This window comes from Schistocerca cancellata, chromosome 2 (genome assembly GCF_023864275.1).
Source record: "Schistocerca cancellata isolate TAMUIC-IGC-003103 chromosome 2, iqSchCanc2.1, whole genome shotgun sequence".
NCBI classification, from domain to species: Eukaryota; Metazoa; Arthropoda; class Insecta; order Orthoptera; family Acrididae; genus Schistocerca; species Schistocerca cancellata.
Window position 1 is genome coordinate 1,030,856,555 of NC_064627.1, and position 16,795 is coordinate 1,030,873,349.

The following is a 16,795-nucleotide window of genomic DNA, read 5'->3' on the forward strand; positions in this document are numbered from 1 at the left end:
AAGTGTCTTTCTACGAGAATTGAGAAATTTCTACTTATGAAATGCCTCATGACTACTGAATGATATTTTTATGCTTTACTTTGGACATAGTTGCTTAGTTTATTTGATATCTGTTTTCCAGCTGTGTTGCATCATACGTTTTATAAAATAAAATTAAATGTGTTTGCTAATGTGAACACTATTGTCAACAGATCTGTTAGATAATAATTTTATGATCCACATTCTTCAAAAAAAAGGAGCACTTGGAAAGGAAAGAACAATAAGAAGGGAATAGTAACAGTAACTGCATACATAATTTTCTTTTCAAGTACTTGTTAATTTTTATGGTAAAATAAGTTGTGGTGCACCACTTTAATTACATAGCCATTAAGATGTGAATAGACATTTCCCTTATCTATATTGTTTTCTTTAATGTAATATTTTTTCTGCTTGAGCTTTGCCATGTTTAGGTATAAGTTATTGCATTTGCTGCTGCTGTTTGCTAGGCATAGTGCTACTAAATTTCACTTTGTATTACTCTGTTAAGCCAGTTTTACTACTGACTTATTTTTCTTGTTGCTGCACATTGGCTCATTTTCATTGTAATGTTGCATTTGCTCTGCTAATTTAGATATACTGCTGCTTGCTTTGCCAATTTGCATTTTTTTGTCATTGCTGTTTGTGTTAATTGTTTTGTGCTGCTGCATTGCCTCATCCCTTAGTTTATGCATCTGAGCTCAGTAGATTTAAATTAGCTTAAGAGGGGGTAGGCTATATAAGAGAATGAGTTGTGATTGATTGGAAGAAATGCATTGAGAAGTTATAAGAAAAATATTTGGGCCAAAATGAGTATTGTACAACGAGAAATAATTATTTAGAAACAGGATATGAACAAAACAGTAGGGTTTAGGGACAACAGATATAGACAGGACTTTTTGCGAATAATGCTGAACGAAGGGAGATCTCCAAGAATACTGCAGTAACACAAACCCTATCCTTTCCTTTTGTATTATTCCGCTATGTGTTTGTGTACCTTTGTGTATTTGTGTTTTTCCTGTCTTTATGTATTTAGCTATTAAGATTTATGTTGTAGATTTTTTCTAATACTCAGCTACATTCACTATGACGAGGAATACTTTATGCTCAAATATAATTTGCGTTTATAATATGTTATTTACTTTGTAAAGATGTTTAGACATTATTTATTCTGTTTTGTTTTAATGCTCATGTGTGAAATTAATGTTTCGAAAACTATTCTCATTATTTTATTTACTTATGTCATAATTCCTGTAACACTGATGTATATGTTTATTTCTATTCTTTTGTAAAGCCCATATTACTACAAATGTTATCTGTATTGTTATGTTCTTTAATGATGTATTTTGTACCTTTGTAATTATATTATTATGTTATAAAATTGTAATTGTCACCAGTTCGTCAAATTAAGTAACTTGTAAGTAACATTTCAGTGCACACGTTTCTGTTGGTCATAGTATATGGACAATATGTGAGAAGTAGGGACTGATAGTATTTGCACGTGTATTAATAATTCAGCAAGGGACTGGTTAACAGCATTGCTGGTTCTTAGGACAATTAAAAAAAAACTTTGTGAGTGCACAAGTGGTGGTTTATGGACTTTCTATATTCTCCACAAGACTCTTCGATGGTGATTGTGCACCTGCACAGTTGCAACGGATGGCTGCTAGCCATCTTTACAAGGACTACAGTAGGACTACACCTTTGATGACTCACCAATACCATTATTTCTACAAGGACTGCAGTGGGTCTGCATCTTTGATGGCTCACCAATACCGTAATCTCTAACAAGACTACAGTGGTCTGCTCTGTGATGACCTACCTACCAATATTCTTCAACTTCGATTGACTCTGCTGTGGGTTTGCTCTGTTGTGGCCCATTACCTGTCTGCATACAAGAGTCAGCACTGTCTTTCCGTTGGAAGGACAACACTACTTCCTCAAGACTGCATGGAAATCCACTACTTCCGTGTGCATTTTCTTTTACTGCTCAGACTTTGAGAAAAACACTGCAATTTTACTATGATGAACGATTAGGACTGTCTTTATGGACTGTGAGAAAATTTTAGCTTTTGACCGACAGTGTATCAATAAGTGTGTGCATTTGATTTCTTTGTTATTGTAATTGTGAAAAAATTTTAACAAATATGTATTGGCCAGTGCCCAAAACAATTTGTAAAATTTTTTGTGTGGAGCATGGGGGCTATGTAAGTAGGCTGTTTAGGTTTTTATATTGGTAACGCCACGTAGCGCTCTATATGAAAATCACTGGCTGTGCTGTGTGCATTCTGTGGCTGGTTTGCGTTGTTGTTGGCTATTGTAGTGTTGGGCAGTTGGCTGTTAACAGCGCGTAGCGTTGCGCAGTTGGAGGTGAGCCGCCAGCAGTGGTGGATGTGGGGAAGTGAGATGGCGGATTTTTGAGAGCGGATGATCTGGACGCGTGTCCATCAGAAACAGTACATTTGTAAGAATGGATGTCATGAACTGCTATATATATTATGACTTTTGAACACTATTAAGGTAAATACATTGTTTGTTCTCTATCAAAATCTTTCATTTGCTAACTATGCCTATCAGTAGTTAGTGCCTTCAGCAGCTTGAATCTTTTATTTAACTGGCAGTAGTGGCGCTCGCTGTATTGCAGTAGTTCGAGTAACAAAGATTTTGTGAGGTAAGTGATTTGTGAAAGGTATAGATTAATGTTATTCAGGGCCATTCTTTTGTAGGGATTATTGAAAGTCAGATTGCGTTGCGCTAAAAAATATTGTGTGTCCGATTAGTGTTGATCAGAACAGGTAAAGAGCGAAATGTCTGAGTACGTTCAGTTTTGCTCAGCTGTTTGAAAATCAAATAATGTAAGAGATTGATCAGCACAGCAATTCAATAATTTTTCTAAGGGGACGTTTCAACTTTTACAACTCTAACAAGTCGGCATTGGCAGAGCACTGAATTGACACTGGTCACAGTATGTTGTATGAAATCGAAATTTGGGCAACTACATCATCTTTTTTGGACTCGATAGTGAAGGAGTCATTTGAGATTCGCTGTACGACGAATTTAATTAATAGAAATACTGGTTTCAACCTTGATAAATCATGGAATCCGGCACTTGGTGTAATAAACTCACGAAGACGTCGTCACAGTGCAGCTCACAATGATATATCGACTTGCCAACACAGATCGACTGTGGAGTCATAGATGTAATTCGCGCATTATGCACGTCTCTGCCGCCGACCAATGTCTCTGGCGCATTTGCATCTGTGGCCGCATGCGCAGTTGTACGGTATACGAGGATACAGGGAGAAGCGAGCACTGGAGCGGCAGTCTTGCGGCTCACTCTGAAGATGGATGAGCGTTACACAGCCGAAATAGTAGAAGAAGAAGAAGAATTCTTGCGGCTGCACACTCGAAATTCAATGGAACAGTCTTTGCGCCACCAAAACCTGAAGATTCACATCTAGTATCCCATACGGCATTTGCCGTGATCGGATCAAAATTCACTCTGCCTTTCGTGATGTACTAATTTTTTTGCGGCAGTGTGTTATCTATTAAATTTCAAATTAAAACGTTGCTAACTATACCGGTATTAAAAGACCGAAAAATAGATATGGGATTGGCAACAGGCACAAATAACAGCTCTTAATCTTTCTTTGTTCAGTTGTATGTCACTTCTTCACCACAACAATAACATCTAATGGCTTTGATTGACATTCGATCGTAAAATATATATTATTAAACACACTAACGAGCCAAACCATTATGACGGCGGTCCATAGTGAGATTCAGTGCCAAACAGGATAGGCAGCGATCTGTGGCATATCTGAAGACAGAATACGATACTGGTGCAGGCTCGAAGCGTTTGAGAGCACATCATTCAGGCTTCAAAGCAGACAACTTCCGTGTCTTTCCACGTTCACACAATGACACGGTAAATCATTATTCCAAGGCGCACGAGATCAATGAAATCGTATCACCCTGTCCGATAAATTACGTTTCTTATTTCACCAGGCCAATAGTCGTCTCGGGGGGAGCCATCAACCAGGTGAACAGCTGCTCGAAAAATGCACTAAGCAACGAACGTAGGGTGGCGAAAGCAGTATTGTGTTATGGGGCCATTCACTTACGTTTCCGTGGGACCTGTGGTAGTAATCGACGGCGCCATGACCGCACTGCACCACCTGCGTCCTTGCACGCATGATGTCATCTGTAACTGCGATGACATCTTCCAGCAGGATAACTGTCCATGTCACAAAGCCGGAATCGTGCTTGTAACACAGAAAATTCAGGATGCATAGCACCTGCTACCGATATATATATATAGGGTTATTACAAATGATTGAAGCGATTTCGCAGCTCTACAATAACTTTATTATTTGAGATATTTTCACAATGCTTTGCACACACATACAAAAACTCAAAAAGTTTTTTTAGGCATTCACAAATGTTCGATATGTGCTCCTTTAGTGATTCGGCAGACATCAAGCCGATAATCAAGTTCCTCCCACACTCGGCGCAGCATGTCCCCATCAATGAGTTCGAAAGCATCGTTGATGCGAGCTCGCAGTTCTGGCACGTTTCTTGGTAGAGGAGGTTTAAACACTGAATCTTTCACATAGCCCCACAGAAAGAAATCGCATGGGGTTAATTCGGGAGAGCATGGAGACCATGACATGAATTGCTGATCATGATCTCCACCACGACCGATCCATCGGTTTTCCAATCTCCTGTTTAAGAAATGCGGAACATCATGATGGAGGTGCGGTGGAGCACCATCCTGTTGAAAGATGAAGTCGGCGCTGTCGGTCTCCAGTTGTGGCATGAGCCAATTTTCCAGCACGTCCAGATACACGTGTTCAACCGTTTCTTCGCTCACTGCAGGCCGACCCGTTGATTTCCTCTTAAAGAGGCATCCAGAAGCTTTAAACTGCGCATGCAATCGCCGAATGGAGTTAGCAGTTGGTGGATCTTTGTTGAACTTCATCCTGAAGTGTCGTTGCACTGTTATGACTGACTGATGTGAGTGCATATCAAGCACGACATACGCTTTCTCGGCTCCTGTCGCCATTTTGTCTCACTGCGCTCTCGAGCGCTCTGGTGGCAGAAACCTGAAGTGCGGCTTCAGCCGAACAAAGCTTTATGAGTTTTTCTACGTATCTGTAGTGTGTCGTGATCATATGTCAATGAATGGAGCTACAGTGAATTTATGAAATCGCTTCAATCATTTGTAATAGCCATATATATATATATATATATATATATATATATATATATATATATATATATATATTGCTGAATTGAATGTAAATATTTGTAATTTAAATGCTTTCTTTTAATTGCTTCACTACGTCTGTTGACATTTCATTGTATACTACTGGCCATTAAAATTGCTACACTAAGAAGAAATGCAGATGATAAACGGGTATTCATTGGACATTATACTAGAACTGACATGTGATTACATTTTCACGCTATTTAGGTGCATAGATCCCGAGAAAGCAGTATCCAGAACAACCACCTCTGGCCGTAATAACGGCCTTGATACGCCTGGGCATTGAGTCAATCAGAGCTTGGATGGCGTGTACAGGTACAGCTGCCCATGCAGCCTCAACACGATACCACAGTTCATCAAGAGTAGTGACTGGCGTATTGTGACGAGCTAGTTGCTCGGTCACCATTGACAAGACGTTTTCAATTGGTGAGAGATCTGGAGAATGTGCTGGCCAGGACAGCAGTCGAACATTTTCTGTATCCAGAAAGGCCCGTACAGCACCTGCAACATGCGGTCGTGCATTGTCCTGCTGAAATGTAGGATTTCGCAAGGATCGAATGAAGGGTAGATCCACGGGTCGTAACACATCTAAAATGTAACGTCCACTGTTCAAAGTGCGTCAATAGGAACAAAAGGTGACTGAGGCGTGTAACCAATGGCACCCCATACCATGGGGTGATACGCCAGTATGGCGATAACGAATACACACTTCCAATGTGCGTTCACCGCCATGTCGCGAAACACGGATGCGACCATCATGATGCTGTAAACAGAACCTGGATTCATCCGAAAAAATGACGTTTTGCCATTCGTGCACCCAGGTTCGTCGTTGAATACACCATCGCAGGCGCTCCTGTCGGTGATGCAGCGTCAAGGGTAACCGCAGCCATGGTCTCCGAGCTGATAGTCCATGCTGCTGCAAACGTCGTCCAGCTGTTCGTGCAGACTTGTTGTCTTGCAAATGTCCCCATCTGTTGACTCAGGGATCGAGACGTGGCTGCACGATCCGTTACAGCCATGCGGGTAAGATGCCTGCCATCTCGACTGATATTGATACGAGGCCGTTGGGATCCAGCACGGCGTTCCGTATTAAGCTCCTGAACCCACCGATTCAATAGTCTGCTTACAGTCATTGATCTCGAGCAACGCAGGCAACAATGTCGCGGTACGATAAATCGCAATCGCGATAGGCTACAATCCGACCTTTATCAAAGTTGGAAACGTGATGGTACGCATTTCTCCTCCTTACACGAGGCATCACAACAACGTTTCAGCAGTCCAGTTGTTCAGACAATAACTTGGAATCCAATTTGCAAAATAAGTAACTGCAAAGTAAAAAGTGCTTGCTTTTTTTTCTAAATTTCTTTGATGACGTTACGTTGAGGTCACTGATAGTCATTGTTCACGTAACGAAGTTCAATACTAACATACAGTTTAGTTGCATATTTCCAAATAATTATCCGATTGTTTTTTTTTTCAAAATTTAATGACAAACATAACGTAAGAGTGACTTCTCAGTTTTCGTTATCATTATATGCTCACTTAAAATTAGTGTCAAAAAACGTGACAATATTCAGTTGCCACGTCAGTGTTTAATAATACATGTTTTTCTTTCCCATCATCTTTTACAGGATTTTGGATGTAAATTGCACTATTGGGCTGGCGACCGTTAATTATTTCCTTTTCGTTCATTAGTGTAACTTTGGTATTCATGATCAGTGGTACCCCTTTTCTGTCCAGTGTTGTTCGTGAGTGAATGCACAAAATAACTTTCATCTTTCCAAATTATAACCCTGTTCGGTTCAATTACTTTTTATTTTTAGTAGACTTTTCCATCAGAAGGGTCTGTTGTACACTTTCCTCCTACTTATCGGTATTATTTCTTCGGGAAAGATAGCCATATCCACTTAGTAAAAATCCATTAGGCATACACGCGATCCACGGTCATATTTTATATCGCAAGCAGGATAGGCCGATTAGTAAGAGGGAGGTTACATGCTACAGTGTTTCGGAGAGCATGGTAGTGAACTAATGCTGATGTCTTTCCCATCAAATTCGTCTGATGTGAACCGATGGAAAACGCCTCGGACTCTACCAGATGACATCTAGCACCCACGTACCGCCAGCTCAAATTTACGGGAATAACGTTATCTGTGCGTAGATAGTGTGGTTCCACACACCTCCAGAAATCTACCAGTCCATGCCGCACTGAATCTCTGCTATATTATGCCCGAAAGGAAGACCAAGATGCTGTTACACGGGCGGTTATAATGTTCTGGCTCATTATTTACAGCAAGACTGGGAGAAGTGTTACATCTGGTATTGGAATCAACGCTTCGTACTGATCTAGCTTGCAATGTTCCTGTGCGAGAGTTCTTTCCAACCCTCGAGGACTGTGCAGCTCATTCTTTCATAATCTTATTTGATAACGAGGGTACATATATTCAAACATATGTAGAGATGGCTTCATAATGTAAGCCATGTATCTGGCTGGCTTGTCTATCTGTCCGCAGCTCGTGGTCATGTGGTAGCGTTCTCGCTTCCCGCGCACGGGTTCCCGGGTTCGATACGCGGCGGGGTCAGGGATTTTCTCTGCCTCGTGATGACTGGGTGTTGTGTGATGTCCTTAGGTTAGTTAGGTTTAAGTAGTTCTAAGTTCTAGGGGACTGATGACAATAGATGTTAAGTCCCATAGTGCTCAGAGCCATTTGAACCATTTTTGTCCATCTGAGTGAGGTGGTTTTGGTATTCTGGTGCAGGTGGAATCAGTGTCGGTGACTGCTGACCACCCCTGCGCACCCCCCAGCCAAGAGCTTCCTCTGGAGCCGCCACTCGTCCCAGAAGACCGCCCAGGGGCCAACAGGAGGGACTTCGCCGTCTGCCTCAAGGCTCTGCACTTCCCAGGTGAGATGAACACTGTGTCATATTTCCGTTAGGGGCCACACTTTCTTCTCTGGTCATTTTTAGGGTCCCGACCGCAGTCGATAGAAATGGAATCTTTCTAGGGTGATATATGTGATGTGTAGGGAAGATCAGTTTGGATTCCGTACAAATACTGGAACACGTGAGGCAATACTGACCTTACGACTTATCTTAGAAGAAAGATTAAGGAAAGGCAAACCTACGTTTCTAGCATTTGTAGACTTAGAGAAAGCTTTTGACAATGTTGACTGGAATACTCTCTTTCAAATTCTAAAGGTGGCAGGGGTAAAATACAGGGAGCGAAAGGCTATATACAATTTGTACAGAAACCAGATGGCAGTTATAAGAGTCGAGGGACATGAAAGGGAAGCAATGGTTGGGAAGGGAGTAAGACAGGGTTATAGCCTCTCCCCGATGTTATTCAATCTGTATATTGAGCAAGCAGTAAAGGAAACAAAAGAAAAATTCGGAGTAGGTATTAAAATCCATGGAGAAGAAATAAAAACTCTGAGGTTTGCCGATGACATTGTAATTCTGTCAGAGACAGCAAAGGACCTGGAAGAGCAGTTGAATGGAATGGGGAGTGTCTTGAAAGGAGGATATAAGATGAACATCAACAAAAGCAAAACGAGGATAATGGAATGTAGTCGAATTAAGTCGGGTGATGCTGAGGGAATTAGATTAGGAAATGAGACACTTAAAGTAGTAAAGGAGTTTTGCTATTTGGGGACCAAAATAACTGATGATGGTCGAAGTAGAGAGGATATAAAATGTAGACTGGCAATGGCAAGGAAAGTGTTTCTGAAGAAGAGAAATTTGTTAACATCGAGTATAGATTTAAGTGTCAGGAAGGCGTTTCTGAAAGTATTTGTTTGGAGTGTAGCCGTGTATGGAAGTGAAACATGGACGGTAAATAGTTTGGACAAGAAGAGAATAGAAGCTTTCGAAATGTGGTGCTACAGAAGAATGCTGAAGATTAGATGGTTAGATCACATAACTAATGAGGAAGTATTGAATAGGATTGGGGAGAAGAGAAGTTTGTGGCACAACTTGACCAGAAGAAGGGATCGGTTAGTAGGACATGTTCTGAGGCATTAAGGTATCACCAATTTAGTACTGGAGGGCAGCGTGGAGGGTAAAAATCGTAGGGGGAGACCAAGAGATGAATACACTAAGCAGTTTCAGAAGGATGTAGGTTGCAGTAGGTACTGGGAGATGAAGAAGCTTGCACAGGATAGAGTAGCATGGAGAGCTGCATCAAACCAGTCTCAGGACTGAAGACCACAACAACAACAACATATGTGATGTCTGTATGATGTCGGGCAATGATCACCTCGTTGCAGATGCACACCAAGCTTGAACTCTTACGAGAATCGGTGAGATGCCGCGAATAATGAGGTTATCCCCTCACCTGGAACATCCGCCTGTGAGGCGGTATAGACCTGGAATGAAAGCAAGTTTTCGTGGGTAAATGGACACCGCACTACAACAAAATACCAAATACAGCTCTTGCAGCTTTTTAGAACCTTATGGCGATTTTCATTGTCTCCAGCGGAACAAACGTATCCGCCTCTCAGATGGATGTTGCATTCTAAGTGTTAATGAGCAGGAGCACTAAATCAGTAGTGTGTGGTATCGGTCTGACGGGAGGCGTTCTGTGGTAGTCCTCGCAGTTTCGGTGACCACTGTGTACGGATGCCGCAGTGGTCCGCGCGTCTGCCTGGTAAGCAGGAGACCCGGTTTCGAATCCTGGTCCTCCGCAAGTTTCCAACTTGCCCCATTAATATACAGGGTGATTCAAAAAAAAATACCACAACTTTAAAAATGTGTATTTAATGAAAGAAACATAATATAACCTTCTGTTATACATCATTACAAAGAGTATTTAAAAAGGTTTTTTTTCACTCAAAAACAAGTTCAGAGATTTTCAATATGGCCCCCTCCAGACACTCTAGCAATATCAACCCGATACTCCAACTCGTTCCACACTCTCTGTAGCATATCAGGCGTAACAGTTTGGATAGCTGCTGTTATTTCTCGTTTCAAATCATCAATGGTGGCTGGGAGAGGTGGCCGAAACACCATATCCTTAACATACCCCCATAAGAAAAAATCGCAGGGGGTAAGATCAGGGCTTCTTGGAGGCCAGTGATGAAGTGCTCTGTCACGGGCTGCCTGGCGGCCGATCCATCGCCTCGGGTAGTTGACGTTCAGGTAGTTACGGACACCACCTATCAGGAGGTTTAACACCATACTTCGTTCGAAGTGCAAGCTGAACAACTGTCGTCGATTCACTTCTGCCGTACTCAATAACACAAAAAGCTTTCTGTTGAGCGGTCGCCATCTTAGCATCAACTGACGCTGATGCTGACGCCTATTCAGCAGCGCCTCAAGCGAACAAATGTACAACTAAATGAAACTTTATAGCTCCCTTAATTCGCCGACAGATAGTGCTTAGCTCTGCCTTTTGTCGTTGCGGAGTTTTAAATTCCTAAAGTTGTGGTATTCTTTTTGAATCACCCTGTATATCAATGCTCATAGACAGCTAATCTCTGTTATTCCTTCGTGCCTTAAAACCGCTTTTCCTCAGGAATGGGTAGAGGGTCAAGTTAAAATTTACGAGAGTAATCCCAAAAGTAAGGTCTCCTATTTTTTTATAAGTACAGAACTCTGTTTGTGTGGCAGTTGGTCACACTGTTATGAAGAGTGCATCACGCGCTGTGTGTAAACATGCGCACACCACGCTGAGGTGCTTAGTCTTGGCTTGGCAGCCGTTGAGAATGGAGCACCCGTTGGATGTTACCGCCAAGTGCGAATTGCGCGCAGTTATTCGGTTTTTGAGCGCAAAGGGCACTGCGTCAATTGAAACCCATCGCCAATTAGCCGAAGTGTATGGTGAGTCGTGCATGGATGTCAAAAATGTTCGCCGGCCAGTGTGGCCGAGCGGCTCTAGGCGCTTCAGTCGGGAACCGCGCGACCGCTACAGTCGCAGGTTCGAATCCTGCCTCGGGCATCGATGTGTGTGATGTCCTTAGGTTAGTTAGGTTTAAGTAGTTCTAAGTTCTAGGGGACTGATGACCTCATAATTAAGTCGCATTGTGCTCAGAGCCATTTGAACAAAAATGTTCGTAAGTGGTGTAGAGAGTTTGCAGCTGGTCGGACCGTAATTCACGACGAACATAGGAGCGGGAGACCGTCAGTTTCTGAGGAGACAGTGTTGAAGGTTGAGCAAAGCATGCGTGAAGCTCGGCGGATCACCCTGGATGATCTCTGCACGTTGGTTCCTGAGGTTTCCCGAAGCACCGCTCACAAAATTTTAACGGAAACATTGAACTACCGGAAGGTGTGCGCAAGATGGGTGCCACGCATGCTGACTGAGGACCACATGCGGCAACGAGTTTATGCTTCCCGCGCATTTCTTCACCACCTTGTAGCCGAACAGGACAACTTTCTGCACTCAGTTGTCACGGGTGGCGAAACCTAGGCATACCACTTTACACCTGAGACCAAGCAACAATCACGCCAGTTCATAATTTTCTGAACAGCATGGCGGCGAGCTGGTATGACATGGGCATACAGAAACTGCCACAGCGTCTACAAAAATGCATCGACAGAAATTGTGATTAAGTCGAAAAATAGCTAAATGCTCAAGCTGTAAACTGATGTAAACCGCCGGCCGAAGTGGCCGTGCGGTTAAAGGCGCTGCAGTCTGGAACCGCAAGACCGCTACGGTCGCAGGTTCGAATCCTGCCTCGGGCATGGATGTTTGTGATGTCCTTAGGTTAGTTAGGTTTAACTAGTTCTAAGTTCTAGGGGACTAATGACCTCAGAAGTTGAGTCCCATAGTGCTCAGAGCCATTTTTTTATGTAAACCGTTTTAGAAATAAACAGGTCTATGTACTTATAAAAAAATAAGAGACCTTACTTTTGGGATTACCCTCGTATGTCACATATTGACGTTTATAACATATTGGCGGTGTACAAAATTTAAGCTTGTAAGTCAATGTAATCAAAAAGTACAGCCATTTTTTGATACTCGCAAACTCATTCATCAAAGCCTGTAAGGTACTTCCAGTTGACCTAGTACCATGAAATCTGGCAAGAAGCAAGATTTCACAGTACAAGTAAAAAAAATCTGAAAAGCGTTAATTTCTAATTATACGATAAAAAATATTCTGCCATTACAGGCTTACATTACGTGCGTAATCCGTCAAAAGTGTCGAGAACTACTGTAAGGAATTTTGATCTGGTTTTCAGTAAAAGGTAGAGTGATTTGCGAGGCGGGTTTGTGTATATAATTAACAAAATTTCGTGCTAGTTGGCTGATCAACGATAAAGTGGAGTCCAATGCGGCCGTGGAAACTATGCCTTTCCCATCTAATCGTAAGCGGCGTAAAGCCGCCCGATTTCTGCCTCGCGCCGGCGCTAGGTCCTTTACGAATTACTCGTTCTGCATACGAACACCCCCTGACAATCTATGCCTACAACACGGACTGCACCTGTAACGATTCAGAGTAAAGTTGTACTGGTAATTGGTGCAGGACTGCACTTCATTTGTTTCGGATGAGATTCTGATGTCTCACGAAATGTCCGTTGAAGAATTCCATAGAAAATTTCACCATCTATGTAACAAGGATAGCCCTATGGCTGGCTGTACCGTTTTCTTCTCCGGATACTTCCGTCATATCTTACCAGTAATCACTACAGGGAAACAAGGACAAGAGCAGACAAAGTCAACGCGTCTGCGATTGCCAATCGGCACAGCACGTTAATATAGCACCAAATTTAATAAAAATAAATGCAAAATTACATGACCGATTGCGATATTACACAAAAAATTATACTTAAAACATTGATAAGTCTTGGAATTCCCGGGTATGACATCTTGTCCATATCGATATCGATACGTGAAAATACACTGCCAGTGAACTTGAACCTGGTGACGGAATGAAAAATTCATTAAATAACCACTGAGAATAAGGACCAACAGCGTTGATTATGAGACTTCTAATTGCAACAGTACACGAACGGATCGCGCGAACTACGCAGAAAATAGAACAACTACCAAGAAACTAATTTCACGACTTTGCCTCTACTGGGTCTATTGAAAATCGTTTGAAAAACTAACGCCTACCAGAATCGAGACAACCAAACCGATAAACAACTACTAAATCCAGGAAACGAACAGTCCTTGGCCGATATACGAATCGACAAACAACGTTCACGAATTGCGACTAACACCGCTGAATACTGGCTGTACACAATACAATAAGCACGAGTACACTACCCTATCAAGAGAATACACTACCCCATCAAGACAAAGTAACAGGTCCGCAGCTCGTGGTCTAGTGGCTAGCGTTGCGGCCTCTGGATCGCGTGGTCCCGGGTTCGATTCCCGGCCGGGTTGGGGATTCTCTCTGCCCAGGGGACTGTGTGTTTGTGTTGTCATCATTATTTCATCATCACCGTCATCATTCGTGACAGTGGCTAGATTGGACTGTGAAAAAAATTAGATTGTGAAAAAATTGTGACTTTGTACGGGCGCTGAGGACTGCGCAGTTGTGCGCCCCACAAACCAAACATCATCGTCATCAAACACACAAGCGGAAAACCACACCAACAACATAGAAAAATGAAATCCTGCTCCAACAAACGAGTTAATACACATCGAAAACCACTAAAACAGTCGTGAAGAGTAGCCTAGACGCCACTTGTAACCTCCCCCTCACTTATCGACCTTAATGACAGTGAAAAATTAAACGGCGTGTACCTAATGGAAATTTGGGAAAAGCAATCGTCACCGAAGTTAATTTGTCGGTAAAGAGGGAGGAAAGGGTTACATCTAAATGAAAGGAAAAATGCTAATGAAACTGGTGGAAATTAATTTTGAAAAGGGGTAAAGTTAATAAAGAAAGTAAATGTGCAGCCGTTACGTTAACAATGAACTAGCGGTAATTAGGTATTTGAGATTCGGGGAAAATTACGGTCGCCAGTCCTAAGAACAATTACTATAGTAACTGAAAAAGAAAGATTATTACACATATAATTAGCACTAGAAGCGTGGCAACTGAAGTTTGACAAATGTAGTGTGAAAACTGAAAGTTTGTCAGAAGTAATAAATTTCGCTACACTCTGACTTAATTTAGCAAAAGAATTAATAAAAACGGAAAATCGAAAGTTAATTTAGTGACTGAAGTTAATAGTGAGCTTTCTTTCTGAAGCACATCGAAATTCAGTAAAATACGGTTAGTCTTGGACTACCTCAACAATCATTTCAAAAGCTACTTGAATCTACGCAATTTAGAAATAAGAGATTTAACTTTGAACTTGAATTAAATGATTCTGAACAATTAACAATAGTAAAATTTAGTACGTACCAAGCTGAGCTGCAGTCACAGGTAAGCTAAAATACGGTAACAAAACTCGCACTCTTAATTTGTGCTTGTGTAATCTGAATATTGTAGCCAGCTACAAAGCAGTGAAATAGAATGATGCTGGCGTTTGAATTTCACCGACACTCGGGTTCATTCCGGAAAAGGAAGGGACCCTGCTTGGTAATGCAATTGGGACAATGAGCAACAAAGGTTCATGCTAAGTTGCTGTAATTTTGATGCAACAATTTTAAAAGTTTGAAAAGCTGAGGTCTGCCATACAGTTCTAAAACTTTACGTGCTTCCAGTCTTCCTTGTTGGTTGATTGAAGGTTTGAAGCCGTCGATCGAGTAGGTGGCGACAGCCACTCATTGTCGGCCGTCGCTGTTGCAGAAGCTGGATGTTGGCGCGCCTTCTTCTCGACACGGTCACCAGACGAAACGGGCTCTTGATGTGCGCCAGCTAATGCTTCCCGTCCGCGACATCATGTCAGAAACTGTCATCGCAAGTCGAGCGCAATTACATGCTGCCAAACCCTGAAAGCGCGGCAACTCGCGGGAGCTTCACACAACACACCTGCTCCACTCGCTACCCCAGCCAGACCCTCTCTCCCCGCGCTCCACGCGGTCGAGTTAACACTACTAAAGGTCACACACTTTGATTCTTCACACGACCTATCGATGTAATCGTTCGATAGCAGTTTTCCCTAGGCAAGACCCAGCGTAAAAATACAAATAATATTTACGAAACAAACCAATTATACATCGACATAAATGCATAAATATATATATACAAATAGTAAAACAATTACAATATGTAAAGACACAGAAATGTCATATATTCAGGTAACAAAAATAAGGAAAACAAATTTATAGTACAATAGATGGAAATAGGAGGATATGCATTTCCGGCGTTACACACTACTCTGTCCTTCGGCGAGTAGTGCAACAGACAAAACTAAAATACACATGTGCAGTAACAACTGTTTACTAACCAGTGCAGCTTGTGAGGACGGATGTCTACACGTCTTGATTAGAACTGAAATCTGAGTTCTTGACGATGCCTAACAGGTGCTCCCTATGACGAAGTCCGTGATCGTCGAAGTGTTGAGGAGCAGGGAGGTGCCGTGGGTCAGTAACGACACGATCCCACGAGGCGGTGGCTCGTGGGCAGTCCAGACGCAGGAGTAGCGGAGTGGCTCACAGCGAGAACTGCACTAGACCGCACTCTCACACGGACACCACTAGTGGCAGTCATTGTGGTCCGTTGGCGGAGGGTAGAGGCGCCCTTGACCGGTCTGGAGCCCGGAGCGTAACTACGATATCGCACTGCGTGTGTTATTCCGAATTACGATGCGGAATTCCTTCGGACATGCGTGAATGTCGAAAGGAACAAGCACTGCGGGGACTACAGTCTTTATGAAATACATGAAATACATGAAATGTATTCGGAATTGTGCATGCGGACTACCATCAGCTGTATAATGGAATGACGACAATGAAAATTTGTACCAGACCGGGACTCGAACCCGGATATCCCGATTATCGCGAGCGGCCGCTATTTATGGCTATTTATGCATGTCCGAAGGAACTTTGCGTCGTAATTCGGAACAACACAGGCACTTCAGTGTGGTATTTATCCGCTGACAAGGGGCAGGCGACTTCTAAGCGAGCTGTCGAGTTCACGTTGTGGACACGTGGATGACGACATGTGGAAGTTCGGGTCTGCCCGTTGAGTCGTACTCAGGTGCCTAAATGGCAAGGCGACCTCTTGCGATAAGCAGGAAATCCAGGTTCGGCACAAATTTTCATTGTCTTCATTCCATTATACAGCTGATGGTAGCCCAAATTCGCAATTCCAAATACATTTCACGTCGGAGCGTAACTGATCCGCGAGGGGCTGAGCGGTGACTGCACCCCCCTGCGAAAGACACATGCGCGGTGTCACTTGGGACTCGTGACCGCACGGATGCAAATAGGTGCCAGCGACTTTAGCGCTTCTTACCGCGACCTGCACGCGTCGTACCGGCGCGGCTAGCGTCCCTCGACGCTTTGGCGGCTGCAGAAGGCTTGACAGTAAACAGCTCACTGTCTTTTCTATTGCCAAACAACCCTTCCCCCTTCCCCCGCCGCCCCCTCCCTCCGACACCAAGGCGACGCTGGAGTTTCACCGGACCTGGGAAGCATAGTTTTTTTGGCCAACATACTGCTTGACAATT

At 42.9% G+C, this 16,795-nt stretch overlaps 1 protein-coding gene across 1 annotated transcript in view; it reads left to right on the forward strand.

The window, feature by feature from the left end:
* Positions 1–16,795, forward strand: part of LOC126160714 (uncharacterized) — a 271,072-nt gene that overhangs the window by 52,056 nt on the left and 202,221 nt on the right. Inside the window, exon 5 of the mRNA XM_049916924.1 lies at positions 8,044–8,188. Within this exon, the coding sequence (XP_049772881.1) occupies positions 8,044–8,188 (145 nt within the window). The remainder of the gene's footprint in view (positions 1–8,043; positions 8,189–16,795) is intronic.